We start from the raw sequence: 24,861 nt of genomic DNA, 5'->3' as shown, positions 1-24,861 counted from the left end.
ATGAAATGGGGGCCTGGAGGAGTTTCTAGGGTCACAGAACTCCGAAGTGGTGGATCCAGGATTAGAACCAGATATTTTGACTTGGACTCTGCTCTTTCCACCATGAACTGACATGTTCCAGGAGCATTGAAGAAAGTGTCCTGGTGTATTGAGAAGAAAACTCGTGGGCAAGGTGTGGATAGATGAATGGCTGGATAAATGGATGAGTGGATGGATGGATGGATGATCAGATCAGAGCCTCAAGAGAAAGAAAGTTCAGCGTCCTGCAGTTGTCCAGGTGAGATAGAGATTTCAAGGCTGTCAGGGAGATGGATTGGTGAGATATAGGAGCAGTGGAATGAATCATGCCTGACTGGATGTGAGACTGAGAAAGAAATGAGCATAGGATGGCACCCAAGTTTCTACCTTGGATGATTAAAGGATCACAAAGAGAAACAGGCTTAAACCTTAGAGCCAAAGGGGAGGAATGGGGATGATGAATATAGTTTGGAATATACTCATTTAGAGTGAAACCAGAGATCAGTGTCCAATTGTCAGTGGCCATCAATAGGTCTGAAATTCAGGAAACATGTCTGAGATATCCAGGAGATTTGCTAGGTCATTAGCAGTAAAGATTAACATTTTATTATAAGCATTTGCTGCATTATTATAAATAACATGAAAAAAGGCCAAAAAAGAAAAAGAAAGGTTTTAAACATTTAACAGCAGAAAATTAGCTCATTTATGTGACCGCCATATGTTGAAATGCAATTCAGACCTAAAAAATGAGTGTCAGGTTTGTGGGTGCTTCCCTCCTCTTCCCCCCTCTTCCCCCTAAATGACACTGATGTCTAACACTGACAGGACCCTTCCCATGCCAGGTCAAAATGAAGTGGCTTTACCTGCTTTATGTCACTGAATCCTCTCTGCTGCCCAGTGATGGAGGTGCTGGTACTGCTCTCACTTTACAGATGAGATCCCATACTAAAGATTCTTATTCTTTCCATGATAAAGAAGTATTATGATTATGATAAGGATAAAAGAGAAAAGAAAATGTTGTTATTTAAAAATGACATCACAGATAGCCCAAAGTCAATTCACAAGAGCGCATGTGAGAGCTGGTCCATCAAGGCAGGGCCATGGCAGCAGGTTCCTTTCTGCTGAGGAAAAGTAGAAATGACAAGCCCTTCCAGGAGCCTGGGACCCGATTATACCAAAGCCTTGGGAAGAGCTCTGGAAGCCAACCCTCTCCCCATCTGCTGGCCCAAGTCTGTCTCACCCATGCCTGGAGAGCTCCTTCTGGAGCCTTCGGACGGCTGCCTTGAGTTGGTCGGGAGGTCTGTGGAGCTCAGCCAGGAGGCCTTGCGTAGTTCCCCGACTTTACAACCAATTCACGTAGAAAGGAAAACCAAACAAAACACAACCTACCAGGAAAATGTAACAATTTGTTCCTTTATTTTGCTTTTTCTGACAATAGATGCAATCTGCCATGATGCTTAAGTGGTTTGGGGCTGGTGCCCATTCCATTGTTTTTGCCCAGAAAGGCTTGCCAGGAATGAGCTGGAAGGAGACACAAGCCGTGATGACCTCAGGACGCTTGTTTGGGGAACAAGAGAAGGGAACTCTCTGGCCTCTAGAGAGCAAGGCTGCCGGCCTCATTGTCTTTCGACAGCCCAGTGTGGCAGCCCCACCATGCTGGCCTCAGCAAGCCATCTGTCCCCATATTTTATTCTCTTCCCTCAAGGCTGAGTTAGTGGCTTCCCAGTGGAAAGGAAGTGCCTGTCATTTTTCTGTGTCGGGAACTCTGCCTCTTTGTGCAAAGGATTCTTTGTTTAGGCACACACACACACACACAAAAAAACGGTTTAGGAAAGGGTAGAGACCAAAGTCACCTCAACATAGCAAATGCCAAACTCAGAGGCTATTGCAGGCTGGCCCGGTGCAAGCCTGTGAGCACATCCAGGTTCAATATCAATTTGTCAACTTTACAGAAAACCAGCAGTTCTAGTTCCCAGAGACCACCCTGTGAATTGAAATAAGAAAGAACTGGGAGAAATTGAAACTATTTTAAGCTTGGCTTCTGAGACTTATTTTAGGAAGCATTATTGATCATACTGCAGGGAAACCGTACACCATCCCTGTGCCAGTCTCCACACGTGCTCATGGGAAGTGTTGGCCTTGTCTCATGAGACAGTCTGTGTGTCCAAAGGAGGTGGCAGCCTAGAGGAAGAATTTGGATTGAGGCTACTCTGCACTGAAATTAGACCAAGCTTATGAAAGGAGCCTTGTTGCAGCTGCCCTGGGAACCGTAGCTTAGAAGCAATTTTGTGCCCTTACAGCCTTTTTAGTAAATGAATTGAGTCATAGCATTTGTGACTCTCCACATTGCTTTAATGTACTTTTCTGTCCTCTTAATTAGTTGCCATGACCTACAGCACCTGATTAGAGCGTTGTTTTTCCAAACAGAATCTTTTTCTCATCAGTCACTGACCATGTCACTTTGATTACTGTCTCTTGAACCTTCTTCCTCACCTTTTATGTCACCCGCATGAGCCAGGGTTTACCATATGTAGGACTTGGGGTCATTGCACGAAATGGTTCTCAGCCCCCTGCTGGTTTGCTGGAGCTCTTTCTAGACACAAACCCTGGAATAGAAGTGTCCTTTCCCTCAAAGGGATCACGCTGTGAATTCATAGCCACTTTGTTATCCGCTTTTCCCCTAAGATCTCCGCCTCGCCACTTTCCCAGGCAGCCTCCACTCTTTCATCTGCCTATTCTCATTTTCCCCAGGTGCGTTTATCTGTGGCTTTTCATGTTGAACTTCACCGATGAGCCTTGCCCTGAGGTATTCCTGTCCCCTGTCTCTCGGAGGTATTGTTGTCGTCAGGCTTCTGTCTGTTGTTTTGAATTTTCTGTGACCTTTGGGGTGGGTAGAGAATGGAAAAGGACAAATGCCCACCATTGGCTGGTCTGAAACTCCACATTAAATGTGTTCTTTTTGAGTTTTCTAACCTTTATTCTGCCTGCATACATTTAATAACGGAGAACAAAAAAAGGCCTCGTTGCCTTTATTCATGAATGTACAGGACAGTAAGGCCTCTGGGAAGGCCAGCTCTTCTGACTCCAGGAACTGGAGAGTTTCATCTTGACCTGAAGAATGGAAGAAAGGGGTCCTTAAAAGCAGGGAGAGTTGTACTCGTTTCCTGGGGCTGCCATAATGAATTACCATACTGGATGGCTTGAGACAACAGAAATTTATTCTCTGTCAGTGCTGGAGGCTAGACATCTGAAATCAAGGTGTTGGCAGGACCAGGTCCCCTCCAAAGGCTCTGTGGGATGATTCTCCCCTGCCTCTCCAGCTTCTGGGGGCTCCTGGTGTCCCCTGGCTTGTGGCTGCATCACTCCAATCTCTGTCTCTGTCTTTCCATCACCTTCTTCCCATGGGAACTGTTCTGTATCTTAATTGTGTCCATGTCCTCTCCTCTTCTTATGAGGACACTAGTCATCAGATTTAGGGGCCACCCTAAATCCAAGATGATTTCATCTCAATATCCTTGACTAAATTACTTCTACAAAGACCCTATTGCTCAATAAGGTCACAGTGTTGAGGTTCCTGGTGGACATGAATTTTGGAGGGACACCACTCAACATGTTGTAGGAGTATTGAGTCCTCTGCTTACAAAGAAGCATCAACACACACCCTACAACCCAGCAGCCCTGCTCTTGAGTATCACCCCTAGAGAAATGCAGTCTGGTGTTCACGCAAAACCTATCCACAAATGCTTTTAGCAACTCTTTCATAATCGCCCCAAACTAAAAACAGAGGACTGCATAAACAAACTGTCACACAGCCACATGATGGAATACTTTGCAGCACCAAAAAGGGATAAACTTTGACATGCGTAGCAATGGGAGGAATCTCAAAGGCGTTACACTGAGAAGAAGCCAGTCTCAAAAAATTACATTCTATATGATTCCATGTATATGAGAGTCTTGAAAAGGCAAAACCATAGGATGGAGAACAGACCAATGGGGCGGGGGAGGGGGGTGTGACTATAAATGAGTTTCTTGGGGTGATGGAACTGTTCTGTAACTTAATTTTTTGTAGTGATAATTACAAAAATTCATACATGTGTTAAAATTCATAGACCTGCACACCCAAAAACTATCAATGAAAAAAGGTGGTTTTTGAGGCAGGGCGTTTAAAATAAAAAACAAGGATCAACATATCTTATTAAAGGTGTTGAGTTGTCATTTGCATTTTGTGAATGACAAGATGGCACAAGATTTTGTATAAAGTTTACTTTTAAAATTATCTGTCCCAGGCCGGGCGCAGTGGCTCATGCCTGTAATCCTAGCACTCTGGGAGGCCAAGGCGGGAGGATGGCTCAAGGTCAGGAGTTCAAAACCAGCCTGAGCAAGAGCAAGACCCCGTCTCTACCATAAATAGAAAGAAATTAATTGGCCAACTAATATATATATAGAAAAAATGAGCCGGGCATGGTGGCGCATGCCTGTAGTCCCAGCTACTCGGGAGGCTGAGGCAGCAGGATTGCTTGAGCCCAGGAATTTGAGGTTGCTGTGAGCTAGGCTGACGCCATGGCACTCACTCTAGCCTGGGCAACAAAGCGAGACTCTGTCTCAAAAAAAAAAAAAAAAAAAATTATCTGTCCCATAGTAGAAGGATTGGAGGATTAAGATATGCATAACTTTTATGGCTGGTTGCTAATTTCTTCCCTATACTTGACTGTATTTTTCAAGCTAAAGACATCTAGTTCCTAAGAAACTTTTTTAAAAAAAGAAGAAAAAACACCCTGCTGAGTGTGCTTTCTGTCCAGTCCAGGGCCAGCCTGAACAATTTGAGAGTCCACCACTCGTTTCTTTGTGCTCAAACTGGGAATGAGCAACATGTCAAATTTCCCTAAACTACTATCTTGCTAGCATTCTTGTCAGAGAGTTCTAGTTAGGAGTTTAATTAGTTTAAACTAATATAGAGAAATATTGTTCAGTGACTAGTAAAAGAATCAAGCAAGGCTCCTTTCCTGACACCACGAACACTAAATTTTTTTAATCAAGGTGCCTCAAGATATGGGGTTCTTTTCTACTCGTGCTTCTTGGCCCCCCAAAGACCTCTGATGGCATCCTCACTCCACTGCTAGTCACTCAACTGGGAGCTTAAGATCCTTCTTGGAAGCCTGGGCATCCCTAAGGGTGTGCCAGCCTCCTGTGCTCACTGTCCAGAGACTTGAGGACAGTGCTGAGGCCACTGCCTCACTCCGCCCCGCCTTCATCTCTGATCGAGGTGTCCCCACCACAAGGTGCTCCTCCCCTTCAAGCCAACTCAATACCCCCCACCCCGTTCCATCTAATATACTGCAGCTTGTGCGCCCATGTCAGTACTCCCCCAGCTTGTCAATGGCAGCACTCCTTCTCACCCCTCAGCGGTGTCCTCACATCGCCAGGTCATGCCTTGAAAGCTTCGCCCCATCCTTACATACTCAGCCACCCTCTTCTAGGATCCCATAACTAGAACAGTCTGGAAGTGTGACCTAGGCCCAAAGACAGCCTTCTGAAGAGAGGACTCCTTCTAAGTCCCTTCCTCCCAGTGTCTATTTAGAGCCCTTTAAAAGTCAGACCCGATATACTAGAAGGTAATTGAGCTGTCAGTGAAAGGACACAGGCCAGCATAAGGAAGACAGAAGAGCACAGCCATCGGGTCCCAGTGAGACCCAAGGGCATCGTCCAGGCTCCTCTGTGCACCCCCCCCCTTCACCGCTACAGCAGTGCAGCACAGATTCGCCACCACCTCACTGGGGACAAGATTTTCTCAGACACTCCCAGGACAGAAACCTTTGCCTTCAGTTTGCTTTGTGACTCCCTGCTGGCTTCAGAAAAACAGTTTTCCCCTCTGCACCAAGGGCTTAATGATACTGTCCACCAGAGAGCATTCTCTAGAGAAGCACTGAGGTTTACCCAGCAGCTAAGACAATCCAGCCTAACCCTGACAGATGAGTTTCCTTTACTCAGCCTAAATACCCCTAAATCCTGTGGCAAGTGGAGCATTTGATGGGGATTAAATAAAAGCAGTGCACTTCCCACCATATTACCAGATGGGGCTCCAATTCCGTTCCGAGAGCAAGGTCAGCTCAGGAGTGAATCTGGGGACATCACTGACCCCAGATCCCCCAGCACCAGCAGGCAGCTCCCTGGGCGCCTCAGGTGAAGACTTCAGCAGCCGTAAGCCATACCCCTGGCTCTGGCATCTCTGGACCACACTGTAGGACCACATCGTGGGACTGGATTCTCCTTTTCTCACAACCAAACAGCCAGTCTTTTGAATAACTGCTGCCGGCCAAGTGAGAACCCTGGGCCCAGATTACTATGAGCATATGGTGACTTACCTCCTCGCTGAATCTAAACCAGCATATTCTTGTCTGAAGCACACCTTTTAGTACTTAGTACCTTAATATATATACATCATATGTCTATGGTGTCAATTGAATCTTGCACTAAATCTAGTCTCTATAAAATCACAAGTCCCTTTGAGAGTGGACCTTATCTTCCACATGTTAAGAGTCATGGTGTTGAACACAAAGTAGGTACTCAATAAATACTGATTCCTTGATTGCTGTGCACCCAGACTCTTCCTCTCTTTAGAGCACTGTCCTTAAGTTCAGTAATTCAATCTTCAGAACAAGTAACCATTAATCTCTATTCTGGAAAATAGAAAAAAAAAATAGAGGCAGAAAATGTTTTTGACAAGAAAGTCATTTTTAGTGCTGTTCTATGGCCATGTGCAAGACAAGTTGAGATGTTCTTGGGTTGGATTCTAGAGGGTATGTATTTATGAAACAGTCACCACTGACTTGTGTAGCTGTGAAAATGTTCTTGGAGAAAATACCAGTAGAGATGGGGTAATGAGATGATGGCTTTTGTCACTGATAACCTGGACTATTTTTTTCATGACTGTAAGTGCTTTTTAGGCTCTCCTCAACTGGTTATGCTGCTGTTAAATAATAATCAACAACCCATGAACCATCTCTAGCTCCATATGCCTGAAAGTATTAACCAGTGACCAGTATCCCCTTCCTTCCACCAAACCAATGGCTACTTTGCAAATCCAGAGACTGAGAGTGAAAGCATTGTTAAAGCAGTACTTCTGCTTCCAGTGTTCTTGCTTGCTGAGCCTGTACTTTGTTGGTATGTCCTAGTCCATTGCTTCCCCCTGAGAGCTCCCAAATGCAAGGAGGGAAAAAATGTTATAGTAGAGGAGAACAGCGGCTTAGCTAGGCTTCTTTGTCCCTTTAATCATATCTGAAGCATAAAACAAGATGAATGGTAAATTTTTTGCAAAATCCTTACTAATCAGCCACTTTTACCCTGCATCATCGGTGGCTTGTACAGATGGCAGAAAGATAAAAACCCACGTGGCTACTAGGTCTAGACATTCCCCCAGTCCTCAATTTTTATAAAATAATAGATTTTAATTTTTAGAGCAGTTTCATATTTACAGAAAAATTGTACAGAAAGTACAGAGAATTCTCATCTGAGCTTGAGTCTGAAACCAGAAAAGTTACCATTGTAGAGAAAGGGACTGCAGAATCCATGGTTCCTGAGATTGTGAGTTTGTGAAGAGCCACCCACATCATGCTCTCGAATAGGCTTTAATAAAAGAAATCACAAGATCTAGAAGCAAATCTAGAACTGAACCCATGGAGATTATAAAATCTAGAAAGGCGCCCCTGTTCAAGGAGAAATCTAGACTGTTGTGATTCACATTCCCTATTTATCAGTATGCCCCTCCCTTCTTAGTTAAGGCCACATGGCACATAATAGTTCATCAGATGGATTTATCCTAATTTTCTTGGCCATTCTCCCATAGTGGGATAGTTAAGCTGTTTTCTTTCTTTCTCTATCTTTTTTTTTCTTGCCATTATGATAATGTTGCAATGAAAATCTTTGTGCATAAAGCTTTTCCTTTATTTAAGCTTCTTTCCTTAAGATAAATTCTCTAAGCATAAGCTTACTAGGTCAAAGTATATGAAGATTTTTAAGACACTTGATACTTATTGTTCATAATGCTTTATAAAAGAGGGAAAATTACTCTCTTTTTATTTGAGATCTATGAGATAGTGTTTATTCAGGAGATTTGCCTTCTCCTTGTAGCATTGCTCAGTTCATATTAAAGGAGTCTGCGCCTGTGATCACAGCTACTTGGGAGGCCGAGGCAGGAGGATCGCTTAATTTCAGGAGTTCGAGACCAGCTTGAGCAACATAGCAAGACCCTATCTCAAAAAAAAAAAAAAAGAAAGAGTTTGTCCTATTGAGTGTTCATTCCCCAGTAGTGGGGGGAGGTCTCTCATTGATTCCCCTGACTCCTCCCAAATTCCCCCCCCCCCAATCCACTGCAGATCATCCACAGATAGATAATAGAAGGGAAGGAGAGATAAACATATTTCCCCCACCATGTCTCTGATTAATACCCAAAGACAGGAATGATATTACAGGTGACATAGGAAGAGTTCCTCAATTAACTCCCAAGCCCAAGTCCCATCTCAGAATGAGACAAATTCTGCCTAAGAAGCAAACAAGATGGTGAAGGGGCACAGCTCCCTGGTGCCAGGTGCAATCCCATGAAGCTCTGGCTTGGTGCATCACCAAGATGCACCTCATCCTACAGCTATCCCAGCAGATCTCTTACTCCACTTCAGAGAGCCAGTAGCTGGACCAGAGCTGCTGCTACCGCTGGGGAAGCCCAAATGAATAGTTACTCTTGCTGATTGTTTTCCTTTGGGACTTGGCTAAGCCTCTGTCTGTTTATAACAGTGTTGGCTTAACTCTGGATCCTGCCCTGAACTGAGTGTGAAGATGAGACTCTTTCACCCTGGCTGTGCCCTACAAGTACACTATATCATGCCCACGACCACTTCCCACTTCCTTGTGGCAGCTCCTCTGTCCACCACCCAAGTCGGCTGGCTGCGGGCTGAAAGGACAGAGAAAGAACAAGTCAGGGAACAAGATGAAGGAGATTGACGTGACCCAGAGGTCACTCTTAACGTCATGGACTTTTTAACTGGAAGGAATTTTAGTGGTCATCTGGATCACTTGATCCCAACCTCATTAGGATCACAGATCTCTCTAATGATCAGATGAAAGTGGTTGAACTCTCTCTCTCGAAAAATATACCTCTCCAGATTCCGGGATGTTTCATAGACTCCTGAAATCCATCCACCTGGACCAAGCTTTTCATTTTATAGAAAAGGACACAGAGGCCCAAAGAAGCTGCAGGGTCTTGCCCAGGATTACACAGAGAAGATAACTGAATTCAAACATACCTCTCCTGACTGCCAGTGTAGGACTATCATACAACTCATAGTAGGAAGTTTCCACTGTACATTGAGCCCTATATTGGGAATTATGGGAAATCAGAGTGCTTACAACCAAGGAATAGAACTCAGACTCATGAAGGGAAACCAAGATCAATTATCAAGCAATATCCCTTCCACAGATTCCTCTTTGGAAGGTGGAAGCTAATGCTGTCCATTAGTTCAGCAGACGCTCACTGAGCACCTGTGAGCATCTCCTAAAATCTGTAATCATTGGAGATTAATTATTTATTAGAAATTCAGACTCATTGTCATCTCAAGCTTGAAAAGGGATATTGAAGTCCTCAAAGTGATGTTTTGTGACTTTGTTCGGGTGATGGATACCCCACCCTGAAATGTTTATTGCAAAGTTCAAATAAGGCAACTTTCCTGTGCTTTCTATTTCATGGACCTTGGCACAAGAGTTAAGCATCATATTAATGGTGGAGATGAGAGGTTGGACTGAAGGATACCTAAGTAGATCCTACTGCAGCCTTAGCTATTCAGCAAAGGAGTAGAAGAACCTGTGTCATTCGGGAGTTCTCAGTGACGGCTACTCAGGACATACATTTTACAAGTAGCTGGAAAAGAACCAGATTCTAAATTTATCTTTCTAGAAAGAAGCAGGAAATGCTTTTGCCTGATATTTATCTTATTGGTAGGGTGCTAAGAGGCAGCCTTTTGTCACAGGAAAACCTGGTTGTGGAGCCTGGAGAGTTGCCCTTGAAGAATCCAAGCTTCTCTACTGAGCGGCTGGGTGACTTGGGTCAAGGCTCTTTACTTCTTTGAGCCTTGGTTTTCTCATCTGAAAAGTGGTAATAATATTACTATCCTCATAAATGTTAAGTCAACATTAGTGGCTCCTCTCCCTAGCTTTACAGCCTATTTTTTTTCTTTTGGAGCACACACTTTATTCTGCCTTGTATTTTTGGTACTAGCTTCCTAGTCTGTCTCCCTCACTAGATAGTAACTTCTTAAGGGCAGGAACTCAGCCCTCCTTATCTTTGGGAACTCAGTCCCTAAAACCCAGAGCAGCACTTTGTATGCAATAGGTGTATCAGTCAGGGCCCAATCAGGAGACAGAAACCACACATTATCTTGAACGGGAGAAATGTAATATAAGGAATTATTAATCTTTGATAGGAGCAACTATAAAGATGTAAAGAGAACTCTACAAGGTACCCTAAAGCTGAGAGAGAATGCCCAAGGATGGACAAACTTGGAAGGGGCCCCCTCCAGGGCTGAGATTCAGAGGTCATTGAAGAAGATGTAGTTGTAGCCCACAGAATGGCAGAGACGTTCGCTGGGTTGCCTGAGCCAGAGCTGATTCCTAGTGACGGGCAGCAGAAAGCCTTCTGGGACATAGGCAAGATGAAGTCTGTGGGTAGGTGTGTGGAGGGCGTCAGGGCACGCTACCAAGGCCTGGATCACACGGTGCCTGTGTGGGAGGCAGAGGGATCAATGAAGCGCTTACTGGGCCCAGGCCAAGGCTGCAAGCTCACTGAACCACCGTGCACTCCAGGCACGCAGCTGGGGCTGAGCACCACTGAAAGTCCCCACTGACAGACTCTGCAGCCAACAAGATCCAAACCTGGAAGGGAAATGCCCTCCTTCCTGCTGTGTCCCTCCAATGCCCTCTGCTGACAATACTTAGCAGTGCTGCGGTCACTGTCAAGGAGACATGCTTACAGGGTCCAGTCCATTGTCACAGAGACAAAAGGGTGAATTGGGAGGGAGCTGAGCGGTAATATTGCTGTAACTGGTACAATGGGTGATCAATAATGTTTGAATTAAATTAGATAGAGCCATGCACCTGTCAATGGCCTCCTTACCTCCTGCTTATTTTCGTTTCTTCAAATCCCATGCATTTTACCAGCAATAAATGTCAAACCTCTTTAACTTCTTTCATAATTTACTTTCTAGAAGCTCATTTCCCTCTGGGGTATTCTGTTTGACTTCTTAATAAGACACTGTCTCTCTTCTCGTGGCTTACACTTAAAAGAGACTCATGCAAAAAGAAGGGGAGGTAAGAGGGACTGATCACGCAGACAATCTGAGACCCAGAACTTCATTTCACAACTTATTTCTCCATTGGAACTTGTTTCTCCACCATCAATTTCATTTAGAGGCAATCCACTTGTCCCTCCCAAACATTTTAGGAGTGTCCCAAAGCACTTGACTTCAAGTGGCAGTGGAAGGAATCAGAGCTGATCCAAGAGCCAATCTTTCTCTGCCTTTGAGGAAAATGCAGTGGCCACCTCAGGCCAGACCCAGGAGTTAATCTCCTTGGACGAATCTGAAGAGTCCAGTCTCCAAATATTTTAAAATGAAATAGGCAGTTGATCAAACAGCAGGCTTGCAGGATAATTACAAGCATAAATATTATTCAGAAAGCATTTGGAAAGGACTAATAATTTCAACTTGAGAAACCAATAAGAGTATGTAGAACCTAAAGAGTCCTGCAGATGCTCTCTTGACGGAGATCATGTTATTAATAGGCACCAAATTTGAGTCAAGACAATGTTCTTAGGCATCAACCACCCTGTTCTTGCAAAATATTTCATTCTCTTCGGAAGAGTCAAATGTAATTAGTGTTAACCTATGAGTCCCTGCAGGAACTAGCTGAACAGTGAGATGGGGGTACAGTTAAGACTTCCTCTAAGAATGAGGTGGTTTTCTAAACTTAATCTGTTTACCATTCTTCAAAGGAATGATCATCCCTTTAGACCAGAAAAAAATGGCAATGGGAAAAACTAGAGAAACTTAATCTTTCCACCAAAATTTGTATCTATGTATTGTGGTTGTCTTATGTATCTTTTTTGCAAGTGGTAGCCATTCTGGACCAGTGGAACCTAGAGTAGACTAGCAAGAAGCCATCTCGGTATCTTGTTACTCCTCTGAGTACCAAGGAAATCATGCTCTTAAATTATCAAGAAAAATACGTGGCTGGGCGCGGTGGCTCACACCTGTAATCCTAACTCTGGGAGGCCAAGGCGCGCGGATTGCTCAAGGTCAGGAGTTTGAAACTAGCCTGAGCAAGAGCGAGACCCTGTCTCCTACTATAAATAGAAAGAAATTAATTGGACAACTAAAATATATAGAGAAAAAATAAGCTGGGCATGGTGGGGCATGTCTGTAGTACCAGCTACTCTGGAGGCTGAGGCAGAAGGATTGCTTGAGCCCAGGAATTTGAGGTTTCTATGAGCTAGGCTGACGCCACGGCACTCACTCTAGCCTGGGCAACAAAGTGAGACTCTGTCTCAAAAAAAAAAAAAGAAAAATGCGTGTGTTTATCCCTGTATAATGGGGTTGTGATTTATTTTCTTCTTTTGGCTTATCTATATTTTCTGCAATGAGAGTGTATTATTGGTGAAATTAAATATATATATAAATTTTAATGAAAACACATACCTTTTGGGCTATATCATTGCTTTTTTCCTCAAATTGAGCCAGACCCTTCCCAGCCTCTTCATTCCCCTGTTCAGATTAACTGCCAAAAATCAGAAGACTTCAGTTTTAGAAGAGATTTTTTGGAAGAGATTCATTTCCTCACCCTTGCACTTCTAAAAACAGCCCACTGTTTCCTCTACCTCTCACCAAGCAGTGATTGATGCTATACCTGCCTCTGATATGACAAAACCTAAGCAATGAATAAAAAGCCTTTTATGATTCTTGCACATTCTGAGGCAGCGAAAGCGCTAGCCAGGGGCACTGAACCGTATGAAGATGCTCTATGGGGTGTCATTCTGCCTCGGGCACCTTTGTGCCACCCCACAGGCACTTTGGAGGCTATCACCTGGTATCTCTAACCTTTGATATGTTGCTGTCCTTTTTCAGATTTTTGACAATGAAGCCAAAGACCTGGAGAGAGAAGTTTGCTTTATTGATATTGCCTGTGATGAAATTCCAGAGCGCTACTACAAAGAATCTGAGGTAAGCAAAAGATACGGTAACATGTGGAAGAGATTCACTCATTCATTCATTCATTCATTCATTCTACAAATATTTATTAAGCAACTCCTAACCTGGGAGACTTCCATCTGTCTTTGTGCTAATTCGATTTGCTTTCGTGTCTTGCTGAGTTCTTTAATGTGGTTCTCAAAATTAAGTCCCTGCTCTTCAGGGCTCATCATTGGCTCTAGCTGTGACTCAATTTTGATTTAGTTTCCTGTCTTGTAAACTCTGCCATCTTTCTGAGCAACATCAATATCCACAAGGCTGAGCCTTCGAACACACCCGCCTCTCTGAAACCCAGCGGCCTTTCTCCTGCATGCTCTGGGAGGGCAGGGACTGTGTTTTATTTGTATCTTTGGAGTCTAACACAAAGAAAACTCAATTTGTTCTCAAAACTTTGACGGCTCATTAGATTTCAGTTTCTTGAGCAAAAAAAAAAAAAAACTTTGACGGCTCATCCCAGCACTGAGTCTCTCTCTCAAAATAGGCAGCACCTTCCTGAGGGCTTCTTATTCTTTCTTCTTGGCTGAGAAATATTGGAGGATTTCTTTCTGTCTGCTTTTCACCCTACCAGAATCCTTCCTCTGCCTTACTTCTACCTTCTTATTTTATGGTCCCTGCGAGTCACCATTTATATCCGTTTAGTTCCTTATTAATGACTGCTGACGGAACTTGGGTGACCTGCTTGTAAATAACGTCGCAGACCTGCAATGACAGCAGATGCAGGGCTATTTTTGTTGTTTAGCAACACGCCACCAGTCCCAGTATGTTTGGAATCAGAGCCCAAGACGCGTCCTTGAGCCATAACACATGGACCTTGAAACTCCTCTCTCAGATTCATTCAGGCTGATGGAAGACGTGATAAGTAAACCCATTCGCAATGAATGCCAGCATTACACAAGCAAACTGGGGTACCCATGTCATTCCAGGATTTTTGCCTCCACATCTCAGGATTCATTTGAGTATAAAGTCTTACCTGATCTCAGCACATGCTTAGCTGTTTAACTGCAGGCACGTGCTCCTCAGCTGCTGTCCCTGCAATGACCGGGGAGAGGCCGATGTGGGTCACTGTGTGGCACACATCCACCCAAAGTCCAAGCATTTTAACGTCATCAACTCTCATTATGCCCTGCAGCCAACCACATCTGTACACTTTAAGATCAACAAAGTTAAATGCTCTCTGCGTAACTGTGGACCTGCTGAAGAGAGAGATACACAGGGCTCCATGGGCATTCTTTGGTTTCAGTACTTAACGGGGCTTTAATGACATGCAGCGCATTGTGCAAAGAATTGAGTAAAGCTGTGGTTCTTTGAGCCCCGTGGACTGCTGTCCTGCCTGAACATCTTGGCCTCTTTGGGAGCTCTGGGCCTTCCAGGAAGGTAGCATTGCCAGAAAACTGGGAACTAATTTCAGTTCTTCTCTTAGAGTGCTTTGATGTGGTCCCGCTGATCCTCAGGGAGTTCCCTCTTGGTTCTGTAGAAAGCCTTCAGACAAATATAGAATATTAATGAAGAAATCAACACATCTCATTTCTAGTCAACGGGTGCCTGACTCATTTTCCTGTCCTTTTTGCTCCCAAGAACCACCACTAGAAAGCTGCTTGTTATCGGCACACATTTGAGAAGCTTTTTTCTTAAGTCTTCAGAGTCATTCATCCATACCTCTTTCCCTGGGTCATAAAGTATTCTTTCCTGGGTGCAGTTTGATCGAGGAAATGAGAGGTCAATAGTCATTCACCCAATAAATATTTACTGAGTGTTCACTGAGTGTCACATGCAGTGTTTTAGATGGGGACATGGCAATAATCAAAAGAGACACTAAGGGTCCCTCCCCACAGGACACTCTGAATCTAGCAGGGGAGTCCAAAGATAAAGAAATAATCACACAGATATATATGGAGTAAAAGTCACAAGTGCAAGAAGGAAGGTACAGGGAGAGATGATAAGGAAACTGGATTTAAGAGTACGGGATCGGGAGAGATGTTCTGGAAGAAATGACAGTCATGCTGAGACTTGCGGATGAGAAGATCTGGGGACAGCATGCCAGATGGAAGCAGAAGCATGTGCAAGAGGCCCCAGGTGACGCGTGTGAGGAGCTGGCAGAGGCCAGTGTGGCGGCAGCAGCACCCACGAGAGGAGGAACTGCATGAAGGGAGATTGGAAGGAGGAAGGGGCCATGCTGGGATACTTGGGTTTTATTCCAGTGCAATGGAATGCCTTGCCAGGAATTGAAGCCGGGGCATCATAGGATCTGATTTATGCTTTGAAAAGATTTCTCTGGATGGAGAATGGACTGGTGAGGGCAGAGTGGAAGTCTGACCACCGAGGTCACTACCATGATGTATATTATTGGCTACTTGGGTTATACAGTCACTTGCGCTGGAGGGCTGGCAGCAGAAAAAGAGGCGTGGACGGTTTGAGGTATATTTTGAAGGTAGAGTTGACAGGGATTTATCATGGACCAGATGTGGGGATGAGAGAGAAAGAGGAGTTGGGATGACCTCAAAGATTCTGGGTTGGGCAACAGACGAATGGGGGTGCCACTTACTGAAATGGGATGATGAGAAAGGAATAGATTTTGGAGAAAGATGGGTGGATTTATAATGCCAGTGAGGCATTGAGAACAAATACAAGTGTGTCTGGAGCTTAGATGAGAGTTACAGGCTGGAGACAAATTTGGGAGTATTTAGGGAAGAGGAGATTTTTAAATCCTGTAGACAGAAGAGAGGAAGAAAGCACAAAATGTAAATAGGAAAGTGGCTGAGGTCTGAGCCTTAATGGGTGGCAGTGTTTGGAGACCAGGCAGAGGGCAGGGAGGCACCAGGAGTCCACGAAGAACTGATAAGAGAGGAGAAAGACGAGGGGGATGCACTAAGGAATGCAAGTTTCAAGAGGAAAAGAGTAATCAGTTGTGCTGAATGTTACTGAGAAATCAAATAAGAAAAGAATGGGAAACTGTCCTCTAGAACAGTTCTCAACTGGGGGCTATTTTGCCTCCCAAAGGTACTTGGCAATGTCCGGAGACATTTCTGGTTGTCACAACATGGGGAAGGTGCTACTGGTATCTGGTGGGTAGAGGCCAGGGCTACTGCTGCTAAACATTCTGTAAAACACAAGATAGCCCCACACAGCAAAGAATGATCCGGCCTAGGATGTCACTATTGTGGAGGCTGGAAAACCTTGTTCTAGAGGAAGAGGTTATTGGGGATGAATGGCACTCTGGATTCAGCTCTCACACTCAGAGCCACCCCTTGCCTGTCCTGGAGTCTTAGAGTTACTTAATGTATATGGAAGAAAGGGCCCCATAGGGCTCAGCCCTACACACTCTTTGTCAAATATGGGCTCCCAGAAGCTCTGCTGGTCTGTGTTGCAAGCAGAATTCTTTCTCTGTAGACCTGGCAGTTAGACCACAAAGGGCTACAGCTGTCATCAGGAGCCTGTAGTAACAGCTTAGGCAAAGTATGCCCGGTGGGGACTCCCTTGCAGCCCCAACCCCACCACCATTCGGCACCCAGAATCCAGACTGCGGTTGGAACCCACCAAAAGGGAGAAGGGTGAGTTTCCTGGGCAGTTTTGGTGGTTGTGTCTACCATGAACATGCCAGGGACTGAGAATAAGAGAAACAACCAATTCAGAAGGCAAACCATTTCCAGACAGATTTCTACTTGGCACACTGTAAATAATTAACATTCTCCTTCCCACCACAAGAGTTTCCAACTAAAGTGAAACCTGACCTTGTTCTCTGCTTAAAAACCTTTACATCTCCTCGTTTGGAGTTCAACTCACACATCTGTGAGCATTCCTGGGCACACTACTTCTCCACCCAGGGCTGGTCTGGAGGCAGCAAAGTTCATGCTAGATCATGCTAGCTCATAGCTCATCAGCTCCACAAAGACAAGAGCTGCGTCTTCTCCAGCCGTTGCAACAGCACCAGCCCTTAGCGAGTGCTCACTCAACAGTTGTTGAATGAATGAGCGATGAGCTTTGTTTTTCCTTCCAGCAGTGACAATTTCAGAGCCAGTGCTATCAAAGAAAACGAATTTGTTGCCATTAAGCTAGCAGTTGTGAATCAGAGTTCCTTTTTTTCTTTTTAGTCTGAAACATACAGCTTTGTGGGCCTTTTCTTCCAATCCATCTTTGTTAGTTGCCTATGTCAGCATCATAAATGGGAACGCTCTCTCTGTGGATACAGCCGGAGTGCTGCTGATGGGCTGAATCTGTTCTGAGATTTTTTGATGCTGATGAATTTAGACCAGGGTTATCTGGGTCATTCCTCTTTACCCAGCTACTATCACACACACTGCTTGGTCGAAAGAGGGGATTGAAGCACTTTCTTTTCTTTTTCCATTTCTTCCTGGAAACCTCCAAGCCATGCAGTAAAGACTGCCTCTCTCACAAAGGTGACCAGGGCTAGGAATTTTCCACTGTGTGCCCTCTGCCTGGCGGCCCTCGTGCCACCACTAACCAGGGATTCAGAAGGATGCTTCAGAGGTTGAGGATCAGCTGATAGCCCAGCCCAGTGCCCTCCTTATTCACATTTTTGCAGTGCTGCTATTTTCCTACTCAAATCGAGAACCTGGGCTTCAGTTGTCAAAAGCTTCTAAGCTTCAAGTTTTGTTCTCATATTCATTGGCAGACTCTGCAGGGCAGTGCTGTATTGTGGAGGGAAAAAAAATCAATGTGATTTCTTAGGCAGAGAGAGTGCTTCCATTAGTAAACACAGACCACCAAGACCCTTCCCCCGTAAGAGTCATAAAGCTGTTTGCACTGAGTCACACAGACAGCAACTGTCAGCACCACCGAGGCAGCAAAGGGGGTGAAGCCAGAATCTGAGCAGGTTGTACTTGTTATGTGGTTTATACGTGGCTTCTTGCTTCTGCCAAGATTTTCATCCTGACTCTTTGATGCTCCGCCAAGATTTCAAGGTGAAGATCCCAGTGGAGGAATGAGGAACTCCACAGGATCAGGCTAAGTCGTAGCATGCCTGCAGAGGCCACAGGCAGCAAGGCCACACCCGCAAAGCTGAGTTGACAGTTTGGGGGGTGGACGGCAGTTCAAGAACCCAGCTCAACATCCAGCCTGCAGGACTAGTTCAGCCTGGAGAATTTCTGAGAGTGTTGGCTAATTATCAAGTCCAATATTCTTCCTCCCTGATTTGTTGTAGTTGTTCATGAGATTTGGTTTCCATTATAATAAGATGACCAGAGGAAAAAATGGCATCTTTATTGGCCTCCTAGGGGCTGCCACCTACAGCTCTCCCAGAGACACAGATGTGTAGGGTATGTGCAGCTTCTAAATCTTCAGTACAGAGGGGGAAATGAAAAATGAAATATATTCTCTAGTGGAGGAAGTTTAGAAGTACAGGATTTTTTGTGTGTGTGCCTTGTTTTATTTTTCATCTTCATTGATTTATGTAAATGAATAGCAAAGGAGTCTCTAACTCAGTGGTTCTCAACTGGGAGCAAGTTTGTCCCAGTGAGACATCTGGCAACATCTGGAGACATTTTTGATTGTCAAAACTGGGAGCGAGGATATGATGTAGCATCTAGCAGGTAGAGGTCAGGGATGCTGCTAAACATCCTCATGACAGACAATTATCCAGCCCAAAATGTCAAGTGACTAGATCAAGAAACCCTCATGTAGACCAATCCAAGGAAAGGAAACTTAGTATAATAAAGCTCATTAGTAGTAAGACTCATTGATGAATTTCTTTAGGTAGCATTTATTAAGTGCCTACTGTGTGCCAGGCTCTGTGTTTGGCATTGAGGATGCAAAGACAAGATTATGGACAACCTCACAGGGCTTACCTTCTACTGCCTTTTGAACTCGATCTTCTTTTTACAGATAAAGGAAATTTCTCTCCTTCATTTTGGAGGACATAAAGGAGTTGCCATTTTACCAGGGACAAAATAGAACATAGTAATTTCAGTGGGGAAATTTGCAATGTTTTGAATTCATAGCAACAAAGAAGGAAGAGTAACATGAGTCTGCCCTAGAAGCACGGACCCCTGACATGGTACTATGGTTAATGGTGCCGAGGGAATTTTTAGACAGAATTCGATCTAGAACTTTCACCTTGAGTTAGGAGACTAAGCCTCCAGGTCTCTGGATTATAGTCTTCTTGGATCAAGAAATCCTTGGCAGGCAGTTCACTGGTTACACCGAACTAAATATCCATTGAATTCTCTATTAAGGGAGAGAGAACAGAACAAAGAGAAATACATCTAGCTTTTCCAATAACTGTCAACGGTAAGAGATTAAATGCTGTTTGCTAAGTACAGCGGGCCCCCAGAAAGGGAACAGAGAGACCAAACGAGTAAATATTGTCCTACTTAGCTGTACCCTTCAGTACAAAGAGCTTCATCCAAACCACTGGGCTCCCTTGAATTAAAAATACTTTCATTCTGGTCTACATCTTGGTGGTTGACAGTGGTAAAGATTTCCAATTATCTCCAAATGGCCAGGGTTAACACAGAGGTCTCATGCTGGGGTACATTGTTAAGTTCAGTTTGTTGTTGTGTCGTTATTGTCATTTTTTCCCCTTTCTCTGCTTCCATCTGTTTCTTTCTGAGAGTAGCGCAGCTGTTTGGTGATGGGTTCCAACTTCCTGGGGCCTGGATGCTTCTTGGAAAGTAAGAGGACTGACTACACCACGGCGTGGGGAGCAGAGAATAAATCTCCATTGCCAAAGTGGTCCCTGGTGGGAGCCTCTAAACCGGGGAGTGGAAAACCTGCGCCTTCTCCCTTCACAGGGTCTGGATGACATTAGTGCTGTTAGAAATCGAGAAGGAAGTGCTTGGTGGTGGCACGCTGGCCAGAGCCATAGATCAGGGAGAAAACCATGGGAAAAAGAGAACGTCTCTCGGCGCAGGCTCTCACCTGCTTCCTTGGGAGCCGGAGCACAGATGCCATTTCCCAAGGGCCCTCTTCTCTGGGGGCCTCAGGGCAGAGCATCGTGGTACCTGTGGTGTCATCACAATCACCCTCCTGTGTGTGCAGGGAGAGTTTGAGCAATCTCCTGGGAAACTGGCTGTCTTTTTCGTTTTCTTTCTCCCCTTACCCCGCCCCCTTTGCAAGTTGAATGTGGGTCACAACTTGTAAATCTTGTAAGTCTCTCCAACTTATAAATCTCTCCAGGGTCACAGCAACAAAAGGCAATGGGTCTCAGACCCAGTGGGAGGCTTAGGAGATATTTGAGTGGCTTCCTCTCTTTAGGAGCAGGGGTCTAGTCAGCCTGGCCAAGAAGGCATTACCCCAGGAAAGCAGGAAAAAAATCTCTGCCATTCCTCTAAGCTTCGAGAACATTTCCTGTATAAAGATTCCATGTGATGCATGTGGTGGGAGGCTGCAGGGGTAAAATGAAAAGCAAAACACTGCTCACCTTTAAGAAATTCACAGTCTAGTAGGGGGATATGGTAGAATAACACAAATAGCTAAATGAAAGCACAGGAGAAATGTGTTCATGCAGCCACGCATGATCTACTCTCTTACATTTCATCCACACAGCCATCAACAGAGGATTCCAAGGAGGGGGCAGCTGTGTAGACAGGAGAAGTCAGGGCAGGCTTTATAGGGGACATGGAATCTGAACTGAGCCTTTATTTTTTAAAAAAAGGTTTATCTTTTTATCTGCTCACAAATTAACATGTGATCCTCATAAAAATAAATTCCAACATGAGGCCGGGCGAGGTGGCTCACACCTGTAATCCTAGCACTCTGGGAGGCTGAGGCGGGCGGATCACTCAAGGTCAGGAGTTCAAAACTAACTTGAGCGAGACCCCATCTTTACTATAAATAGAAAGAAATTAATTGGCCAACTAATATATATAGAAAAAATCAGCCAGGCATGGTGGCACATGCCTGTAGTCCCGGCTACTCGGGAGGTTGAGACAGTAGGATTGCTTGAGCCCAGGCATTTGAGGTTGCTGTGAGCTAGGCTGACGCCACGGCACTCACTCTAGCCTGGGCAACAGAGTGAGACTGTCTCAAAAAAATAAATAAATATTAAATAAATAAATAAATATTCCATCATGATAAATACAAAACATAGAGCGAAACTCCTATGATCCCTCCTCATGGAGACAGCTGCTGTTAAAGTGTTTATACTTACACATAATGCAAAAATAACAGTATTTTTCGAAAACTGAGCTCATACCTTGCACACCACTTTGCAATATGCATTATTTCACTAGCAGCATAAGTTCGCCATCTTTCTGTGGCAGCACACACCCCTCAGTGGGTTTTAAATAGCTCTGTAATGTGCCAGTGTACAGTGATGCCATATGTTTATCATTATCTGTTTAGTGGGCATTTAGGGTGTTTCCATTCTTTTGGGTATTGTTCTAATGTTTCTGTAAAATAAATTCTTTTTAAAAAAAATTCTCGCTCTGTCACCCAGGCCAGAGTACAGTGGTATGATCATAACTCACTGCAGCCTTGAACTCCTGGGCTCAAGTAATGCTCCCGTCTCAGCCTCCTAAATAGCTGGGACTATGGATGTGTGCCACCACACCTGGCTTGTTTCCGTAGAATAAATTCTAAAAGTGAAAGTGTTGTGTCAATGGGTGTGTAGGTTTAAATCTTTCTAGATTTTTTTTTGCCCCCCACCCTGGAGCTACCTTAAATTACCCTCCGACTCACAGTTGGATGGGAGCAAACTAAAGTTGGAAGATGAGAGAAACTGAAAGGGTGATGTAGTGGTTGGAGAAAAGGGTAGGGAACCCCAGGGCTTAGTCAGGGATTAGTGAGTAACTGACACATAAGGCAAAAACCTTGAATGCAGAGCCAACAAACTTGGACTTTATTCTACAGGTAGCGGAAGGTCACCCACAACCATGCAAGGGCATTCCATTTCTGACCTCACTGGAGGGGCAGGTTCCTAGATGCCATGAGGTTTAGGGCCCTTCAAATCCACCAGCCTACTTCCTTCCCTCTTCTGTTAACCCCTTTCATGAACAGATTGCTTTCAGCCACCTTGATGACAATAATATTTTGTTAATGAACAGAGATATTTGGAAATAAAAGGGCATTAAACAGTAGTCCAGACCTCAGTCACCCTGGCTGCAATTTTTTCACACCAATTATTAGGAGCTCACTTCCCAAGAAACAATTAGGTGTTCTCTTTCAGACCTCATTTCTTCCAAATCCAAGAAAGCTGGGACACCGCATATTGCTGAAGTACCATGCCTAGTGCTGATTTTACAAACCACTGCTGTTCTCTTGGCCTAATAATGTGGAGCTGCCTCAGTGTTTTGAAAAAAGCCAATTTTGACTGGGAGTACTACGGAAATGATAGTTCCCAACTCCATCCTAGAGGAAAGGTTTTTGTCTTTTAATTTTTCATGGGAAAAAAAGCAAATCTATTTAAACAGCTGTAGTAATTCACATGAATGAGGTCCTACAGAACCCATGGTGCCCAGAGCAGCAGTTGCAAATCTTACGAATTGGATTTGGAAGTGAAATACCAGACCAAGTAGGTCAAATAAAATCAAGGCATACAAAATTCCTAAATGCCAGCTCACAACCAGAGATTCTAGGTCTCTGCCAGGAATGGAAGTGCTGATTATGTCATTGGGTCATTGAATAGAAAGATCAGTTGGGGAAATGGCTCCATGCCCCAAAGGACCAGACCAGGGAGCGAAGAATTCATCCAAGCAAAACATTCACAGAAGGGAGAAGCAATCGGGCTTGTCATAGAGGAATCTGTGCAAAAGAAAACCTCTAGAACCTAGGAGTCAGGCTTCCCAGCCCATGCCTTCCATGTCTGGATGACTCAGCCCTACTGGGAGAGGAAAGGTCCCTAGCTCTGGGAGGCCTCCCAGGTGATCACAGCCACTGCACCTCATCATCATCAATTCTGGACTCAATCCCTTCCCCCTTCACAAGAATGGATGGAGAGATGAGATGAGATGAGATGAGATGAGATGAGATGAGATGAGATGAGATGAGATGAGATGAGATGAGATGAGATGAGATGATGTCAAAGGCAAGACAAGGCAAGGCATGGAAAATGACCAGCACAGTCCCTGGCACATAGTAAGCACTTAATCAATGTTCCCATCTTCCTGTTTTCACTCTGGTATTGAGCTCTGCAAATGGGTTGCAGGAACAGTGGCTCAGTGAAAACCACGTGTCTTTGAAGGTGGCTGCCATGAGTGGTGTCATGGGAGTTTGCTTGTTACTTTTCACCTGTTGGCATGAGTGGAGCCAGAGGTATGGTTCCAATAGTTCCAGCTCTCAGGATCACAGAATCCTCCCCAGGTTCAGGAAGATCCTTCAGAAATTAAAGCCATTTGTACTGCTGAGACTTTTCCAAAAAATTGTTATTACTTCTATTACTGTATAACCTGAATTCCACATGGCATGTATCTTTCTGATACTTCACCTCGAAGAAACCTTAGAAGTTATATTCTTAGTTTGTTGTTCTTAGTCTGTGGTCCTGGAGTCCCAGGATGGTACCCCAGGCAGTATTGGCATTCCATCACTATCTGCCATGAGCCTTCTTACCAGGTGTATTTTAGAAACATAATATTGAAGACTTTCAAAGAAGGAAGCAGGAGTCCAGGGGCCCTGCTCTCAGCCAGGAGTGAACAGATACAACCAAGCTCTTCTTCAGTTCTATCCCACAGAGAACCTCCCTCTGTACTTCCAAGAAGACAGGCAATGAGTCCACGAGTTGCTCAGGACTTGAGCCAGCTGCATCAGCCTCTGCTATTTTTAGTCTTATGGAAATAAAACACCAGAACTTCTTGGCCTTAGAGTAGAGTTCCCCAAGTCAGGTGAAAATCACCTGGGAGCTTTTAAAAAATGAAGCTACCTGGGCCCACCTTAGACTAACCCAACCAGACTCACTAGGATAGGACCCAGGAATCAGTGTATAAATGCTCCAGATTTGGAGAAACGGCCTCAGAGCAGAGCTTCCTAACGTTTTTAATGCCATGACATGTAGAAAATGATTAGGGTTTTTTATTTGTCTTTTTTTTCTCTTTGGGGGGGGGGGCTCCCACTGTCACCCAGGCTGCAGTTCGATGGTCCAATTATAGCTCACTGCAGGCTCAAATTCCTGGGCTTAAGTGATCCTCCTGCCTCAGCCTCCTGAGTAACTGGGACTACAGGCATGTGCCACCACACCCAGCTAACTTTTCTTATTTTGGTAGAGACAGGGTCTCGCTCTTGGTCAGGCTGGTCTCAAACTCCTGGCCTCAAGCAATCCTCCTTCCTTGGCCTCCCAAAGTGCTAGGATTTCAGGTGTGAGCCACCATGCCCAGCCCAAAATTGATCAGTTTTGATAAGCAAATTGAGGAAGAGCTCCCGGTATAGATGACCAACCCCTGGGGTTAGGACACCCAGTCTGGTTGCCCAAGGGCCAATGGAACAATATCTCATCATATCTTTTATCCAGTCAAGGTAGGTCTTTTGCCAAAAAGAGCTCCACTTACTGCGTTCAAGTTTTTAAACCACTTTATTGTTACTTAATTTGAGGGGGGGGGGATGGAAATAGCAATGTAAGCCTGGAAGACTGCCCATTCCCCTACTGAGGGAGGGGTCAATGCCTCTGAATTTC

The 24,861-nt window shown here is 44.6% G+C and overlaps 1 protein-coding gene across 1 annotated transcript in view; it reads left to right on the top strand.

Annotated features, from left to right (window-relative positions):
• PITPNC1 (phosphatidylinositol transfer protein cytoplasmic 1) overlaps positions 1-24,861 on the top strand; it is a 260,223-nt gene that overhangs the window by 196,264 nt on the left and 39,098 nt on the right. Inside the window, exon 8 of the mRNA XM_012747303.3 lies at positions 13,182-13,277. Within this exon, the coding sequence (XP_012602757.1) occupies positions 13,182-13,277 (96 nt within the window). The remainder of the gene's footprint in view (positions 1-13,181; positions 13,278-24,861) is intronic.

This window comes from Microcebus murinus, chromosome 18 (genome assembly GCF_040939455.1).
Source record: "Microcebus murinus isolate Inina chromosome 18, M.murinus_Inina_mat1.0, whole genome shotgun sequence".
NCBI lineage: Eukaryota > Metazoa > Chordata > Mammalia > Primates > Cheirogaleidae > Microcebus > Microcebus murinus.
This window is presented reverse-complemented; position numbering and strand designations above follow the sequence as displayed.